Source organism: Garra rufa, chromosome 13, assembly GCF_049309525.1.
Source record: "Garra rufa chromosome 13, GarRuf1.0, whole genome shotgun sequence".
Lineage (NCBI taxonomy): Eukaryota > Metazoa > Chordata > Actinopteri > Cypriniformes > Cyprinidae > Garra > Garra rufa.
In genome coordinates this window covers 41461887-41480941 of record NC_133373.1, presented here as the reverse complement: position 1 = coordinate 41480941, position 19055 = coordinate 41461887, and the positions used below count along the sequence as shown (strand labels likewise).

General features: G+C 37.1%; 2 protein-coding genes across 2 annotated transcripts; both read left to right on the top strand.

Annotated features, from left to right (window-relative positions):
- The first annotated feature begins 144 nt into the window (after positions 1-144).
- Positions 145-8010, top strand: LOC141283858 (DBH-like monooxygenase protein 2 homolog). Its single transcript, XM_073817178.1, has 13 exons — positions 145-426; positions 2287-2433; positions 3236-3388; positions 4455-4538; positions 4627-4779; positions 5873-5975; positions 6066-6232; positions 6313-6401; positions 6538-6634; positions 6774-6833; positions 6961-7091; positions 7182-7290; positions 7371-8010. Exons 1-13 carry the CDS (start codon positions 160-162, stop codon positions 7509-7511), a joined length of 1701 nt encoding a protein of 566 aa, XP_073673279.1. The 5' UTR covers positions 145-159; the 3' UTR covers positions 7512-8010.
- Positions 8011-9331: 1321 nt separating this feature from the next.
- LOC141283651 (DBH-like monooxygenase protein 2 homolog) lies at positions 9332-18586 on the top strand. Its single transcript, XM_073816959.1, has 13 exons — positions 9332-10349; positions 10933-11079; positions 13837-13989; positions 14854-14937; positions 15027-15179; positions 15458-15560; positions 15639-15805; positions 15914-16002; positions 16638-16734; positions 16870-16929; positions 17947-18077; positions 18168-18276; positions 18376-18586. Exons 1-13 carry the CDS (start codon positions 10083-10085, stop codon positions 18514-18516), a joined length of 1701 nt encoding a protein of 566 aa, XP_073673060.1. The 5' UTR covers positions 9332-10082; the 3' UTR covers positions 18517-18586.
- The last annotated feature ends 469 nt before the right edge of the window (positions 18587-19055 follow it).

The following is a 19055-nucleotide window of genomic DNA, read 5'->3' as shown; positions in this document are numbered from 1 at the left end:
TTCATTTTGATTCACCAGACCGGAGTGAGAGGAGGAGAACTGAGAATCAGTTGAGGAGGGGTTACAGACAGCTGTTAAAGGGACTACAGAGCAGTATCATATCACTGCCTTCTCAAACACCTTACAAAGACACTGTTTGTCAGATTTCGAAAAGAAAACATGGTCACATTATCTCTTGTCCTACTCTTGTTTTCAGTCCAGTGGTCTTGGTCTCAGGAAGACCCTCTTCTGCCTTTCTCTGAACACCTGGACCCTGAGCTCAATGTGCGGCTGAAATGGGGATTTGATGAGATCCAGGGTACCATCTTGTTTGAGCTCACGGTCAACACCAGCGGCTGGGTCGGTTTTGGCTTCAGCCCCAAAGGAGGAATGACTGGAGCCGATATTGTCATTGGAGGAGTTGGACCTGATGGCAGTTACTTTTCGGTAAAGACTGAGATTGATAACTCTAACAGTGAAGTTACAACTAATTTTATATTCTTTTGATATTTTGTTCTGTATTCTGTCAATTCCGATTCATTGTGTTTGTCACATTTAGTTAGTAGGGATGTATTGGTATTATCAATATCATAGTATTGCGGTAGTTTTGTGGTCACATGACGATATAAGTTTTCCGGTAAAGTGTAGTTTTTAAAATACATTTAAACTTTTTATTCTAACATAAAACATCTTTAAAGTTGGGTTTTAGGCCATTATGGCATAGTATAGGCACAGTATCTGTCAAACAAACTAAAACCAAAAGCACAATATGGCTTAATCGTAATAATTAATAATTTTCGCTGTGTGTTTTAAAGTGAAGTGCACACTTCGTTCAGGTGATCAGCTCGTGATCCGGTGTTTTACGTGCCTCAGAACGGCTCAGTTCACAGTGAATGCAGTGAACTGGTTTATTGCATGTGCCATGAATTTAGCTCATGTTTGAGAACGCAACGGCCACCAGTTACAAAATTTCACTAGATTTGTAGAGAGACATGTTTTTGTAAGCCTGTTTTCACTGAAGCTGGATTTTATTTGTTAAAATAAAAGCTCTACTGCCCTTTCCGTCAAAATAAAAGCTTAAAAGTGCAGTATGAATTGCTGACAGCTAGCGGTTTAAATGGGTAACGTTACTACAGTCCAAATTCAAAATATCTCTTTTAAGTGTAGAAATTAGGAAAGAAGTATTGTAATTTCTCTAGTAGGGAAAAATAATATACCTATGCAATATTCATTTTCATTTATTTTACAGTGCAGTTGTTTTACAGTATGTGGCTATTACTGTCATAGGAATAACAATAATATAAAATTTCTGTTATTATTATTATTATTCTATTCTAATTTGTTTGGCTTCCTAAATCACCAGTGTGAATGTAATTTAGACTGAGACAGTATACCACAAATAAAAAGAGGGTTAAGTCCCCTTCAAAGTTCAGGTACAAGTCAATTCAGTTTAAGTTCAGAACATGGATTGGAGCTGTTAATTTTGAACTCTCAAAATGCATTAGTGAGAATAATTTAACTTTAAAAAAGAACAAAATGTTCAGTCTTCATTTGTTTTTGTTTTTTAAATATCGCAATAAATGTATCGTGGACTTCATATCAAGATATTATCGCATCGTGACATTTTAATATCATTGCATTAGTTAATTATCTACAGTGTAAATTGTTATATTGTTATATTTGGCTTTAGTCTTTCACATCATTAAGATAGACTGATAACTGTCAATGAGTCAATTAACTAATTTTATATTCTTTTGACATTTTGTTCTGTATATGATTCTGATTCATCGTGTTTGTCACATTTAGTTAATTATCTACAGTTTAAATTGTTATATTTAGGTTCAGCCTTTTACATCATCAAGACTGAGGCTGAAAATGTCAGCAAGTCACTTACAGTGGAATTACATGCTCTATAAAATATAATAAGTTATTTTATATGTTTTATATTTAATTCTTTTTTATTTTGGATTCACACTGATATGCATTTCATATTTAGTTAATTAATTATGAACTACATACTTAGTTTTCTCAGTGGCTGTAAACTGGGATATTTAATACAGTAAGTAACTTTATAAGTGTGACAAAGTCTACTTTTTTATTAGACTATAAAACTGTATTAATATTTGTTTTTCAACCTAGATGTTCTAAAATATGCATTTGTCTTGATATTACTGTAAAAGGTTGAGAGTCAAAGTGTTAGCCCAGATTGGAAGCTGCAACTACAACTGTAACTACAGCACCATAAAAACACCTGTTGCTACGCATACATACATGCTTCATTTCTCTTTTCTGTTTTTCCGTATTCAGGACCGTCATGCTGGGGGGAATGCAATGCCTGAGGTTGACCAGCTACAGAACTACAAACTTCTGTCTCTGACCGAGTCTAATGGGAAAACAGTCATGAAGTTTCAGAGGTCCATCGATTCCTGTGATAAAGATGATCTAACCATCACTGTGAGCTTATTTAACCATTTTTCTTTTAACTATTCTTTACAAAGGAAAAGTAATTCAACACCAACAATGTAACACTCCCCTTCATTGTTTGTAAAAATGTAGGCCTACTTTGCAGTTTAATTCAGAAAACAATGATGGTGAAACTACATTACATTACATTTAGGCATTGGCCGTTATGAGATTTTACGCTGCGCTTATCCACTTTATTCTTTAACGCAGAAGTAAGTCTATGACTTTCAGTTTGTTAGCCCCTATAGGGAAATAACGAGAAGAATAACAATGTGCAGTAAATGGTAAAACAGTTTGCACTACAAACCAGTGTGTTCATAAATAAGATAATGTTCATAAATAAGATAATGCCTGCTACAGAATTCTTTCCTTTAAAGTCTCTTTAAAAATGTTATTGGATTTAAAACAGTGATTTTTCAAACCATGATATATCTTGAAACCAGTAATTGGCCCATACCTAATGATGACATTGCAAAACAAAACCAGTAATGTCCACTGGGATCAGGGCATTTCTGAGAACTCCTCTCTCGAAACAAGCTGCTGACCTTGCTTGTCAAGGAGCTCTCAGCTGCCTTTCAAAAACGCCCCTTAAACTGAAAACATGGATTGTCTTTTGAACTTAAAAACCCTGAAATTCTAGATCAAAATAGCTAAAAAAAAGTTATCAGTGGCCACATACACACTGCAAACTTTTATGAATGTCAACGGCATTTAGCTGGAGTGTGCGTGTTGCTAAAGTGCTTCTCATTTTATGTAAACAATCAAATAAAAGTGTTTTTTATTGCATGGTCAGGATCTCCCCATGAAGCTGATCTATGCGTACGGACAGACTGACGACATCACATACCACAGTACACAAAGAGGCACGAAGGAGTTGAACCTGTTGAAGTACATGCCTCAAGTCACCCCTCCAAACAGCAACTTTTTTGACGTAACTATGGTCAATGTAAGAACTTTTTTTGTTGTTGTTTTGCTGTTCTGTCTGTAAAACCAATTTTCTGTCTTACATTTCATGAGCAACATTTAAAACTTAGATTTTAATATAATTAAAAACATGTAATTTATTCCTGTGAAGCTGAATTTTCACCAGCCATTATTTCAGTCGGTGTCACATGATCCTCCAGAAATCATTCTGATTTGCTGTTTAAGAAACATTTATTATCAATGTAAAAAAAAAATTTTTTTCAGATTTTGATGAATTTGGGGAATTTTTAAAGGTATAGTTCACCAAAAAATGAAATTTGATGTTTATCCGCTTAGCCCCAGGGCATCCAAGCTGTAGGTGACCTTGTTTCTTCAGTAGAACACAAAGTCTGTTATATAATCATATAATGGCAGTCAATGGGACTTTGAGAGTCAAAAAACATACACGGACAAAACCAAATTAAATCATACGGCTCGTGACGATACATTGAGGTCTTAACACACAAAACAATCAGTCTGCACAAGAAACTGAACAATGTTTATATCATTTTTTTACCTCTGATCCACCGCAATGTCTAACTGTCCTGAGCGCGTTTACAACAGCCGCCGCATGACGAAGATCTATTATATAAATTCTATTCATTTTCTTGTACAGACCAAGTGTTTTGTCTGTTAAGACCTCAATGTATCGTCACGAGCCGCTGGGTTTAATTTGGTTTTGTCTGTGTATGTTTTTTTGACTCTCAAATCCGTGGTTCCCATTGACTGCCATTATATGACTGACAGACTGCAACGTTTTGAGTTAAAAAATCTTTGTTTGTGTTCTTCTGAAAAAACAAAGTCACCTACATCTTGGATGCCCAGGGGGTAAGCAGATAAACATCTGAACTTGAACTATTCCTTTAAATGTCTTTACTGTAACCTTTGGCCAGTGTATTGCTTTCTTGTTAAAGAAAAGTTGTAATTCTTACTGACTTTATTGCCTACTTTTAAACAGTAGTTTACAACAATTTTGTAAATGGTTTATCTCAGTTATGTGCTAGTGAGTGTGTACTTTCAGACATTGATTACATTTACAATCGCTTCAGTTCACTGTACCAGCCAAGCATACCCACTATCACTGCAAGGTATTGAAAGCCCCGGTGTTTGATGTCAAACAGCACATTTATCGCGTAAGTCAGTTTATAAACTTAACACTTAACACATTATCTATCTAGGGATCTGTCAATTTTGATAACATTTGTCTTACTTTATGTCCAGATTGAGCCGGTGATCAAAAACGTTGACCTCGTTCATCATCTGATTCTGTACCGCTGCCCTCCGACTGTGACGGAGGAGCTTGATGTGGAATGTTACACTACGGTGGATGCACAGTGTATGCAGGTCGTCGCTGTGTGGGGAGTTGGCGGAGGGGTTAGTATCACCTTTGAAAGGGGTTTAATGCATTTTCATGCAAGAAATAACTCAATTTTAAACCATTAATTACTTGAAGAAATGGTTAACCTGCGATCAAATCATTAAAGGGGTCATCGGATGCCCATTTTCCACAAGTTCATATGATTCTTTAGGGTCTTAATGAAAAGTCTCTAATATACTTTGGTTAAAAATTCTGAATAGTAGTGTAAAAAAAACACCCTTTTACCTTGTCAAAATCAGCTCTGCAAAATTTCAGCTCATTTTAAGACATGGCCCCTTTAAATGCCACGAGCTCTGCTCGCCCCGCCCCTCTCTGGGATTATGTTTACTTTAGCCGTGTTTATCGGCGAAACTTGCCAACAAGCACATTATTAAGAAAGGCCATTTGCAAAGATGCATAAAAAACCCTTATACTCACTTCTGCTGTGGGTGAAGATGCATCAGGAACAATTCGCATGAAGATAGATGTATATGTAGATTGGGAATGGCGCTTTCCATTTAAAAACGAAAGTAACATTAAACCTCTGCGTCTTCAGCGGCTCAGATGTCGGTAGTAAATGACTACTGCTATGTTCATTATTACATCCAACAACAGAACACCTCAATCGCTCAATTAGAGTCTTCTTCTGCACCTGAGTCACACAATGGCAATTGTATTCGGACTGTTTCAGCTCGGTGAGGGCGGGTCTAAGGTAAGATGCTAATGTCAATCAAATGTGTTTCGTCACAACGACAAGAAGCTAAGAATGACCTGATTTTAAAAAGGGGATATTACTTTTAAAGATAAAAAAATACCACTGGGTGGATTTGTATCATTGTAGGGTGGTTGTGTACACAAACTACCAAAACACATTAACGTTCAAACATATAAAAGTTAGTTTTACACCCGATGACCCCTTTAAAAATCAAGAATCGAATCGGTTTGATTCTTAAGTGAATCGTTCAGAGCGGTTTTCTGAAATGATTCACTAAACAGTGAATCCGTCTCAAGAAGATGATTAATTTTCAGCTTCTGGGCCTATTGAAGTAGTATTTATATGTAAAACCTTCCAATAACTGATTTGTTTTAAATTCAATTATATTTTTCAAGGCTTTTGAATTTCCTGAGGTGGCAGGACTTCCAATTGGAGGAAATGTTGACGAATTTTTCTACAGGCTTGAAGTGCATTACAACAACCCCACTGCAGTTGAAGGTCAGTTAGTCATTTACAATGTGAAATACCACACTTTGATCAATATTTCAGATTTTGATGTGATAAAACAATACTTGCTTCATTACACAGGTCGACTTGATGACTCAGGTCTGCGATTCCACTACACATCTGAACTCCGTCAACACGATGCAGGTATTTTGATGACAGGGCTTGCAGTGGCCCCTGGGTACGCCATCCCACCCAAAGCCAAATCCTTCCTCACGTACGGCCTGTGTGACACTGCTAATATTCCAAAGGTTTGTATGTACAGTATGTTTATCTACTCACATTCTGACGATCAGATTCAGCATGATAAGTTGTGTGCTGCGTTCTACAGGTTCTGGAGGCGCCAAATGATCTTCAGGTGTTCGCTGTGATGCTGCACACACACTTGGCAGGGCGGAAGGTGCGAGTCGGACACTTCAGGTAAATGTTTTTGACCAATGACTGACCTAAATAAATAGTTGACTTAATATCATCTGTGTGCATTTCTTTGTTCTGTGGTTCATAACCTGAAGTTACAGAAATTAATTACTTTTTTGTAAATTCTTATTCTCTTCAGAGGGGAGGAACAGATTGATCTTCTAGTTGTGGATGAAAACTATGATTTTGAATATCAGGAAATGCTAAACTTGGGTAAAACTAAGACAGTGCAGTTGGTAAGTGCTGTTAAGCATCAATATCAAATGTAGGCACTGCACAATACAAAATCAATGATTTATATACAGCAATAGTCTATATTTTAGTATATAATTATTGTCAATAAGTGAAATAAAGAAACTTTTTTTGGTTTTTCAGGATGACAAAGTGCTGGTGCAGTGCACCTATAATACTGAAAACCTAGACACACTCACATGGGTTGGTACATCTCATATGTTCTTGATGTGTATGAGTTCCTTTTTCAAGAAGAGTAAAAGCCTTGAAATATCAGGGATTATTACTGATCTATTTTATGTTGTAGAATAAATTGTTTTTATGCCCGCAGGGGGGGTTCTCTACCACAGAAGAGATGTGTTTGGCCTTCCTCGTCTACTATCCAGCTATGGAACTGAGCGTCTGTTCGAGCTTCCCTGATTCAACAGCTTTACAAACTGCGATGGGAGCATCCAATGCACAGTAATCTAATTAGAAACCCTGATTTATAATACATTTAGCTCTTAAAATGTGCTCTAATGATAATGTGCCTTTTATTGGATCATTTTGCAGGTCTTGGCTCGAAATAATGTATGCAAAGACTTGGAATGACACAACTGTCAATGAATACCAACAAATACTGAATAGTATCGACCAGCACATCACAGTCGTGGACACATTTGTAAGTGTCCACACCTTTACAATATCTGCTTCTGTTCTGACCACCATTTTTACCTGACACATTTTTCTGTGTATTTTTAGAACAATGCATCATCCTATAAAGGAACACTTCCTGATCTGAAAGTCATCCCGCCTGCACCCTGCATAAGTGGCTGTGTAACCAAAAGTCTTGCTTTGCTATCACTGCTCTTATGTTTGGCAGTGCAATTGGTTTCTGTTTGAAACACTAATGCAAACTAGCACTGATGTAACTTGTTTTTCTTTCATTGTCTGAATGTCTGTATCACTATGAGAGCAAAAACTGTAGCCTACATTTTAAATAGGATTGTATTTAAGAATGAGACAGCATGATTCAGAATGATAGTTCCAAACCTGAATTGTAAGTAAAAACAACAAAATTGCAATAATAATTATTATTATTAATATTATTATTCATAATACAAAATACAGATTTGATTTATCCAGTTGATTTAGTGTTTATGCAGTGGCATGTCAACAGTGTGCATATAGCGCCCTCTAATGAAAATAATAGACACTATCGACTGCTTGCTAAAAGGATAAGTTCACTCAAAAAACAAAATTCATTCATAACTTATTCACATTTGTACTTATAAATCTGTAAATCTTTTTTTTTTTTTCTGTGATGGAATAACCTGGAGGGACTGGTTCTGTCAAACTTCACAATGAAGTAAACAGATTAATAAAGTCCATTTGAATCATACTTTTTGTTTCAAGCCTTCTGTCCTAAGTCATGTGATAACTTTGTGTGAGGAACAGACATAATTGCAATTTTGTAAAGGTAATAGCTGTGCTTGTGAGTCAGATAATTTTAGCGATGACCTGCCAGTTCACAAAAGTGGTCTGAATGATTCGTTCACAAATTTGATTGATTCAGTTCTCAAGTTTGACTCGCAGTGGTAGCGGTGATTCGAAAACATTCATCTTTAGTTCACATTGTTGAAACAGTAGTTGGTGAAAAATATTCTAGACACTGTTCTGATTAAATTGTTTATTGCAAGCAACATTTTAATTAGAATTTTACAGAAATGTTGTTGGTCCATCAAAATTCAACAGAAACTTATTTTGGACAATCATACACTAAAGAGAGACTTTAGCGCCACTGTAAACATAAAGATGAAATGCTTCTTGTGCCTTTTTGTTGAGTTCATCTCAACATTCCTTTCTAATAATAAGGTGATATCAGGTAAATTGGGCTTTTTGGTTAATCACTTGGCACACTAACAAAAAAATCCATGTATGACATTTAACTGTGTTCCTTTGATTATTAAGGACTGTTTTTAATATTTTTGTGTTGAATTGATGTAATAAAATATAATTGTTCAGGCCCTACAGGTTTTAAAATGTAAGCTGCCCCACATTTTTTTGAGATAGCAGTGTTCATGTAAAATGGGCCGGCTTTTTACAGACTGAAGTAGTTTTAATCTTTGGTTCTTTTAATTGTGATAATTTTGGCTCACATTTGACAAAACCCCACCAATTCACTATCTCAACCAATTAGAATATGGTGACATGCCAATCAGCTAATCAACACCTGCAAAGGTTTCCTGAGCCTTGAAAATGGTCTCTCGTAATCATGGGGAAGACAATTATTGACACCCTTCACAAGGAGGGTAAGCCACAAACTTTCATTGCCAATGAAGCTGGCTGTTCACAGAGTGCTGTATCCAAGCATGTTAACATAAAGTTGAGTGGAAGGAAAAAGTGTGGAAGAAAAAGATGCACAACCAACCAAGAGAACCACAGCCTTGAGAGGCTTGTCAAGCAAAATCGATTCAAGAATTTGGGTGAACTTCACAAGGAATGGACTGAGGCTGGGGTCAAGGCATCAAGAGCCACCACACACAGACGTGTCAAGGAATTTGGCTACAGTTGTCATATTCCTCTTGTTAAGCCACTCCTGAAGTAGAAGAAGAGGAAATGGACTGTTGCCCAGTGGTCCAAAGTCCTCTTTTCAGATGAGAGCAAGTTTTGTATTTCATTTGGAAACCAAGGTCCTAGAGTCTGGAGAAAGGGTGGAGTAGCTCTTAGGCCAAGTTGCATAAAGTCCAGTGTTGTTTCCACAGTTTGTGATGATTTGGGCAATGTCATCTTCTGGTGTTGGTCTACTGTGGTTTTTGAAAACCAAAGTCACTGCACCCGTTTACCAAGACATTTTAAAGCACTTCATGCTTCCTTCTGCTGACCAGCTTTTTAAAGATGCTGATTTCATTTTCCAGCAGGATTTGGCACCTGCCCACACTGCCAAAAGCACCAAAAGTTGGTTAAATGACCAATGTGCTTGACTGGCCAGCAAACTCACCAGACCTGAACCCCATAGAGAATCTTTGTTGGTCAAGAAGAAAATGAGAAACAAGAGACCAAAAAATGCAGATGAGCTGAAGGCCACTGTCAAAGAAATTTTGGGATTCCATACCACCTCAGCAGTGCCACAGAATGATCACCTCCATGCCACGCCGAATTGATGCAGTAATTAAAGCAAAAGCCAACAATTCACTAAAAATGTTTTTTTTTATTGGTCTCATGAAGTATTCTAATTTGTTGAGATAGTGAATTGGTGAATTGGAACAGTTAAATGGACATTTCCATAGAATGACCCTGTAACATCATGTGATGTTCATTTTGATTCACCAGACCGGAGTGAGAGGAGGAGAACTGAGAATCAGTTGAGGAGGGGTTACAGACAGCTGTTAAAGGGACTACAGAGCAGTATCATATCACTGCCTTCTCAAACACCTTACAAAGACACTGTTTGTCAGATTTCGAAAAGAAAACATGGTCACATTATCTCTTGTCCTACTCTTGTTTTCAGTCCAGTGGTCTTGGTCTCAGGAAGACCCTCTTCTGCCTTTCTCTGAACACCTGGACCCTGAGCTCAATGTGCGGCTGAAATGGGGATTTGATGAGATCCAGGGTACCATCTTGTTTGAGCTCACGGTCAACACCAGCGGCTGGGTCGGTTTTGGCTTCAGCCCCAAAGGAGGAATGACTGGAGCCGATATTGTCATTGGAGGAGTTGGACCTGATGGCAAATACTTTACGGTAAAGACTAAGACATCATCAAAACAGACTGATAACTTTCAATAAGTCCCTTAACAGTAGAGTTACAAATAATTTTATATTCTTTTGATATTTTGTTCTGTATACTGTCGATTCTGATTCATTGTGTATTTCACAATTAGTTTATTATCTATAATATAAATTGTTATATCTGGGTTTCTTAGTCTTTCACATCATCAAGACTGAGGCTGACAGTGTCAGTTATTTAGCTCTATAAATCAAATTTTGTATTTAATATAACTATATATTTTTATTCTGGATTTAACTGATATGTATTTCATTAATTATGAACTACATATGTCTGCTGGGATATTTTATACAGTAAGTAACTATAAGTGTGACAAAGTCTGACAAAGTCTTCTTTTTTATTAGACTAATAAACTGTATTTATGAATATTTTGTTTTTCAACTAGATGTTCTAAAATATGCTAATTTTGGAAACATTACTCTAAGAGATTACTGTAAGAGGTTGAGAGTTAAAGTGTTTAAACTACAGCACCATATAACACCTGTTGCCATGCATACATACATGCTTCATTTCTCTTTTCTGTTTTTCCGTATTCAGGACCGTCATGCTGGGGGGAATTCAATGCCTGTGGTTGACCAGCAACAGAACTACAAACTTCTGTCTCTGACCGAGTCTAATGGGAAAACAGTCATGAAGTTTCAGAGGTCCATTGATTCCTGTGATAAAGATGATCTATACATCACTGTGAGCCTGTTTAACCATTTTCCTTTTAACTATTCTTTACAAAGGAAAAGTAATTCAACACCAACACTGTAACCCTCCCCTACATTGTTTGTAAGATGTAGGCCTACTCTGCAGTTTTATTCAGAAAACAATGATGGTGAAACTATGATATTTAGACATGGGCCGGTATGAGATTTTGGCAAATGATATGTCAAAGCTTTGTAAAATTTTGCTCCATAAAACATACATGCACAAAATAGAAACATCAGACAGCAAAATGAGAACGCAAATTCACTCTATGCTTACGGCACAATGGTGATACAGCATTTCCTCAGTTAGAGATGTAAACAAAACGGCGCTGCACGTATCCACCTTTTTCTTTAACACTGAAATAGTCCTATGGTTGAGACTTCCGGTTCATTATCTGCTATAGGGAAATAATGAGAAGAATAACAACAAACAGTAAACGGTAAAACTGTTTGCACTACAAACCATTGTGCTCATAATTAAGATAACACATTAAAATAATATGGTAAGAAACACCAATTTGAAGCTGTCCAAAATGAGCTGTTCTGTACAGCTAAAAATAGCTGGATGTGGATGAGACCGGAAGCCAAACCCATACAATTTACAAATGGCCTTGCCCACTCTTACATAAAGTAAAAGGTGGTTAAATACTTCTTTAATAGGCATTATACAGAGGTACGATGAAAAGAAAATACTGTCTAAACTTTTCTGAAGATAGTCAGTTCCATAGATATACGTGAGGAAAATAATTATTTGATACCCTGCTGATTTGCCCACTGACAAAGAAATAATCAGTATAAAATTGTAATGGTAGGTTTATTTGAACAGTAAGAGACAGAATAACAACAAAAAAAATTCATAAAAACACATTTCAAAAAAGTTATAAATTAATTTTGCATTTTAATGAGTGAAATAACGTAGTACTTTGTGGCAAAACCCTTTTTGGCAATCACAGAGGTCAGATGTTTTGGCCTCCAAGTTTGCACACATCTCAGGAGGGATTTTGTCCCACTTTTTGTCATTAAGGAGTTTGGCAACTCGTAGCCTTCAGCTCCCTCCACAGATTTTCTATGGGATTAAGGTCTGGAGACTGGCTAGGCCACTCCAGGACCTTAATGTGCTTCTTCTTGAGCCTCTCCTTGTTGCCTTGGCTGTGTGTTTTGGCACAATGTCGTGCTGGAATACCCATCCATGACCCATTTTCAATGCCCTGGCTGAGGTTCTCACCCAAGATTTGGCGGTACATGGCCCCGTCCATCGTCTCTTTGATGCAGTGTAGTTGTCCTGTCCACTTAGCAGAAAAACACCCCCATAGCACAATGTTTCCACCTCCATGTTTGACGGTGGGGATGGTGTTCTTATAGGCAGCATTCCTCCTCCTCCAAATACGGCAAGTTAAGTTGATGCCAAAGAGCTCAATTTGGTCTCATCTGACTACAACACTTTCACCCAGTTCTCCTCTGAATCATTCAGATGTTCATTGGCAAACTTCAGACGAGCCTTTACATGTGCTTTCTTGAGCAGGGAGACCTTGTGGGCGCTGCAGGATTTCGGTCCTTCACGGCGTTGTGTGTTACCAATTGTTTTCTTGATGACTGTGGTCCCAGCTGCCTTGAGATCATTGACAAGGTCCTCCCGTGTAGTTCTGGGCTTATTCCTCACTGTTTTCATGATCACTGAAGCCGCAGGCCAAGGGAGATTGACAGTTATTTTGTGTTTCTTCCATTTGCGAATAATCGCACCAATTGTTGTCACCTTCTCACCAAGCTGCTTGGCGATGGTCTTGTAGCCCATCCCAGCCTTTTGTAGGTCTACAATCTTGTCCCTGAGATACTTGGACAGCTCTTTGGTCTTGACCATGGTGGAGAGTTTGGAATCTGATTCATTGATTGCTTCTGTGAACAGGTGTCTTTTATACAGGTAACAAACTGAGATTAGGAGCACTCTCTTAAAGGGAGTGCTCCTAATCTCAGCTTGTTACCTGTATATAAAAGACACCTGGGTGCCAGAAATCTTACTGATTGATAGGGGATCAAATACTTATTTCACTCATTAAAATACAAATCAATTTCTAACTTTTTTGAAATGCGTCTTTCTGGATTTTGTTGTTATTCTGTCTCTCACTTAAAATAAACCTACCCTTAAAATTATAGACTGGTCATTTCTTTGTCAGAGGGGCAAATGTACAAAATCAGCAGGGGATAAAAATAATTATATATATATATATATATGGTCAGTTCCTCTTAGAGATACATTCATATAAACCCCCAACCCCAATTAAATATTTAAGATTTTCTTCCAATTTTTTTATAGTGAGCAGAGCCTGCCTACTACAATATTCTCTCCTCTTTGAGTTTGTCTTCAGAATTCAAAAATTGTATTGGTTTTTCGAACTATGATACACCTTGAAACTTAATCTACCCATAATGGCATTGCAAAACAAAACCAGCAATGTAAAGGAATCCACACAATGTTAGGTCCACTGGGATCAGGGCATTATTGAGAACCCCTCTCTCGTAACAAGCTGTTGACCTTGTTTGTCAAGGAGCTCTCAGCTGCACTTCAAAAACGCCTCTTAAACTGAAAACATGAACTGTCTTTTCAACTTGAAAACTCTGAAATTCTAGATCAAAAATAGATAAATATAAGTTATCAGTGGCCACATACACAGTAAATGTTTATGAGTGTCAACCACATTTAGCTGCAGTGTGCATTCATTTCAAGTAAAAGTGTTTTTCATTGCATGACTAGAATCTCCCAATGAAGCTGATCTATGCATACGGACAGACTGATGACGTCACGTACCACAGTACCCGAAGAGGCACAAAAGAGTTAAACCTGTTGAAGTACATGCCTCGTGTCAACCCTCCAAACAGCAACTTCTTTGACATGACTATGGTCAATGTAAGAATGATTTTTATTTTGTAATTTTGCTGTTCTGTCTATAAAACCTGCAAAAACGATGCCAAAAATTCAGATTTTTAAGAAATTAATATTGTTTATCTAGATTAGAGTTAGAGCATCATTACTTCAGTCTTTAGTGTCACATGACACAGTTGAGGTCAAAAGTTTACACCCCCCTTTCAGAATCTGCAAAACGTTAATTATTTGATCAAAATAAAAGGGATCATTTTGGTGTATTTGAACTCTTTCCAACAATGACTGTATGATTTTGAGATCCATCTTTTCACACTGAGGACAAATAAGGGACTCATATACAACTATTACAGAAGATTCAAACACTCACTGATGATCCAGAAGGAAAAACAGTGGATTAAGAGGGGGGTGAAAACTTTGGAGTGAAACAGAATGGAGGTGTATAGGCAGCATTTACCTTATTTTTGCCTAAACATCATATTTTATTTACTTTTTTCCATAAAGGAAAATAAATTAATTTTACCCTGATCTTCAAATTCGAAAGGTTTTCATGGTTTTATGGTTCATGGTTTTTATGGTTATTTTGGTCAAATAATAAACATTTTGAAGATTCTGAAAGTGGGATGTAAACTTTTGTCCTTAACTGTATTATCAGTGTTGAAAGCACACATTATTTCAGGATTTGTGATGATTAGCAAGTTCATGAGAACCTGTAACCTTTGGTCAATTTATTGTTTACTTGTTGAAGAAAAGTTCATAGACTTCCTAGCCTACTTTTGAACAGTCGTTTACAAAGATTATGTATTAGGCTTATCTCAGTCATGCAAAGAAATTCTCTTCAAAGTGCTAGTGAGTGTGTACTTTCACTTTACACGTACGCAATCATTTCAGTTCACTATACCAACCAATCAAACCCACTATCACTGCAAGATTATGAAAGCCCCAGCGTTTGATGTCAAACAGCACATTTATCGCGTAAGTGAGTTTATGAACTTAACACACGCATTATCTATCCAACGATCGGTCAATCTTGATAACATTCGTCTTACTTTCATTATGTCCAGATTGAGCCAGTGATTACAAACGTTGACCTTGTTCATCATCTGCTGCTGTACCGCTGCCCTCCATCTGTGACGGAGCCGCTTGATGTGGAATGTTACACTACGGTGGCTGGAGAGTGTATGGAGGTCGTGGCTGTGTGGGGAATTGGCGGAGGGGTTAGTCTCACCTTTGATTGGGGTTTAAAGTATTTCATGTGAAAAACAACCACATTTGGGCCATTAAATACTCATAGAAATCTTATCCTTTAATCAAGATTCTTAAGTGAATCATTCAGAGCAGTTCTTTTTTAAATAATTCACTGAAAAGATCTGCCTCTGGATTATTCATTTTCAGCCTTTATTTTCAATGCTATTTTTATAAGCCCATTGAAATAGTATTTATGTAAGACTTTCGAATTACTGATTAGCTTTTTAATTCACTTATATTTTTCCAGGCCTTTGAATTTCCTGAGGCGGCAGGTCTTCCAATTGGAGGAAATGTTGGAGATTTTTACTACAGGCTTGAAGTGCATTACAACAACCCCAATGAAAGTGCAGGTCAGCCAGTGGTTATTTACAAATGTAAAATACCACACTGTGATGAATATTAAAGGATTTTTGATGTTCTCTACACAGGTCGAGTTGATAACTCAGGTCTGCGATTCTACTACACATCTGAACTCCGTCAACACGATGCAGGTATTTTGATGACAGGGCTTGCATTGGCCCCTGGGTACGCCATCCCACCTAAAGCCAAATCCTTCCTCACGTATGGCCTGTGTGACACTTCTTATATTCCACAGGTTTGTATGTACAGAGTGTATGTGTTTGTATGTGAGTTTGTCTACTCACATTCTCTCGGTCAGATTCAGCAGATGACTGGATGATCTGTTGTATTCTGTGCTCTACAGGTTCTGGAGAAACCACAAGATCTTCAGGTGTTCACTGTGATGCTGCACACACACTTGGCTGGGCAGAAGGTGCGAGTCGGACACTTCAGGTAGACATTTTTGACCGATGACTGACCTAAATATATAGTTCACTTAAAGGTTGTATCAGCGATTTCTAGGCTGAAAAACAAAGTGTCAATTTCAGCTGACCTTTCATCACGATCCGCTCGTTGCCTGCCCCATAAATTGTCTGAAAAAACCGCGTCTCTCTGGTCAGCCTAGGGTCCGAGATATGCCAAAAAAACAATCGGCACTACCAACCTTTCCACACATAAACAAACATTGTTCCAACCAATCAGCGTCAGGGGTTTGGTGTTGTGGACTTTCCTACTGGTGCAGGGATGTGAGGGAGGCGGAGCGAAAGTCCACAACACCAAACCCCTGACGCTGATTGGTTGGAACAATGTTTGTTTATGTGTGGAAAGGTTGGTGGCGCCGATTGTTTTTTTGGCATATCTCGGACCCTAGGCTGACCAGAGAGACGCGGTTTTTTCACAGACAATTTATGGGGCAGGCAGCGAGCGGATCGTGAAAAAAGGTCAGCTGAAATTGACACTTTATTTTTTAGGCTAGAAATCGCTGATACAACCTTTAAAATAACCTGTGCATTTCTTTTTATTCTGTGATTCATAACCTAAAGTTACTGCAATTAATTAGTGTTTTTGTAAATTCTTATTTTCTTCAGAGGGGGAAAACAGATCGATCTTCTAGCTGCGGATGAAAACTATAATTTTGAATTTCAGGAAGTGACAAACTTGGGTAAAACCAAGACAGTGAAGTTGGTAAGTGCTAAAAGTTTTGAAAAGCATAAATATCAAATATATGCACTGCACAATGCCAAATGACACAATAATATATTAATCTCTGTATACTTTAGAATATTTTTATTGGCAATAAGTAGCTTTTTGGTCTTTCAGGGTGATAAATTGCTGGTGGAGTGCACCTATAATACTGAAAACCGAGACACACTCACATGGGTTGGTACATTTACATTGCCAAGTATGGGTGCAAGTATGTTCTTGATATGTACAGTTGAGGTCAAAAGTTTACACCCCCCTCTCTGAACCTGCAAAATGTTAATTATTTTACCAAAATAAGAGGGATCATACAAAATGCATGTTATTGTTTATTTAGTACTGACCTGAGTTGTCAACAGTTTAACTGTCCGCTGTTCTTCAGAAAAATCGTTCAGGTCCCACCAATTCTGTTTTTTTCAGCGATTTTGTGTATTTGTACACTTTCTAACAATGACTATATGATTTTGAGATCCATCTTTTCACACTGAGGACAACTGAGGGACTCATATGCAACTATTACAGAAGGTTCAAACACTCACTGAAGCTTCAGAAGGAAAAAACATGCATTAAGAGCTGAAGGTGAAAACCTTTGAACAGAATGGTGATGTGTAAAAAAAAATATTTTGCCTAAATATCATATTTTTAAATTTAGTACTGCCCTTCAGAAGATTATTACATGTTTCCCAGAAGACAAAATAAATTAAATTGACCCTGATCTTCAAATTCCAAAAGTTTTCACCCCCGGCTCTTAATGCATGGTTTTTCCTTCTGAAGCATCAGTGAGCGTTTGAAGTCCCTCAGTTGTCCTCAGTGTGAAAAGATGGATCTTCAACTCATACAGTCATTGTTGGAAAGGGTTCAAATACACACAAATGCTGGGAAACCAAAGAATGTGTGTACTAAATAAACAATAACATGCATTTTATATGATCCCTCATATTTTTGCAGATTCTGCATGGGGGCTGTAAACTTTTGACCTCAACTGTGTATGAGTGCTGCCTTTTTCAAGATAAATAAAAGCTTTAAAAGAAATAATAAGGGGGTGTTACTGATGTATTTTATGTTGTAGAATAAACCATGAAAATAACTTCAGCCAGACCTTATTTTAGGCATTGAACCAAAAATTCAAAATTGACTTCAAAATTGATCTTCCTACAAAGATTATGGACATGTAAAGCTCTATTTTTCTGCCCAAAGGGGGGCCTCTCAACTTCAGATGAGATGTGTTTGGCCTTCCTCGTCTACTATCCAGCTATGAATCTGAGCGGCTGTCTGAGCTTCCCTGATTCAACAGCTTTAGGATACGCGATGGGAGCAACAGATATAAAGTAATCTAATTGAAAACCCAGATTTTTAATACATTCCTTCTTTAAAATGTGCCCTAATGATAATATGCCTTTTATTTGGTAATTTTGCAGTTCTTTTCTCAATATGATGTTCACAAAGACTTGGAATGACACGTCTATCAATCAATACCAGCAAACACTAAAGAAAATCGACCAGGTCGTCATTGTCATGAACTCATTTGTAAGGGTCCACACCTTCACAATATCAAGCTTTAAACATGACTGCCTCTGTTCTGCCCACAGCTGTGTTTACCTTACACTCTTTTCTGTGTATTTCCAGAACAATGCATCATACAATAAAGGAACACTTCCAGATCTGAAAGTCATCCCGCCTGCACCCTGCATGAATGGCTGTGTGACCAAACATCTTGCTTTGTTATCGCTGCTCTTATGTTTGGCAGTGCATTGGGCTTTCTTTTAAAACATTAATGCAAAATAGCACTGGTGTAACTTGTTTTTCTTTCATTGTCTGAATAAATGTTAATACTTTTCTAAAAGCAAACCCCCTGGCTCACAGGGACTGAAAATTTGTAATATGTAACTACTACTTCCTCCTTTTTTAAAAAACAAATCATTACACTGAAATGGATTTACACTTACTTATTGCTTTACTTCTACAATATGAAATCCTTTAAATAAGTTTACATTAAAGAATCACATTGACAGCATGACTTAAAATATTTCCAAATTTGAATTTTAAGTAAAAAAAATTGCAATAATTATAATGATCATTATTATTCATAATACAAAATACAGATTACATATATCCAGTAGATTTAGTGTTTATGCAGTGGCATATTGCGCCATCTAATGAAAATAATAGACACTATAGACACAATAATTCATTCCAAGAACAAAATTCGGTAACGCTTTAGATTACAGCCCGCAAAGAACTACGTAAGTAAACTGAATTTACGGTGTAAGTTTCTGTAATTATAGTGTACCTATATATAACGAACA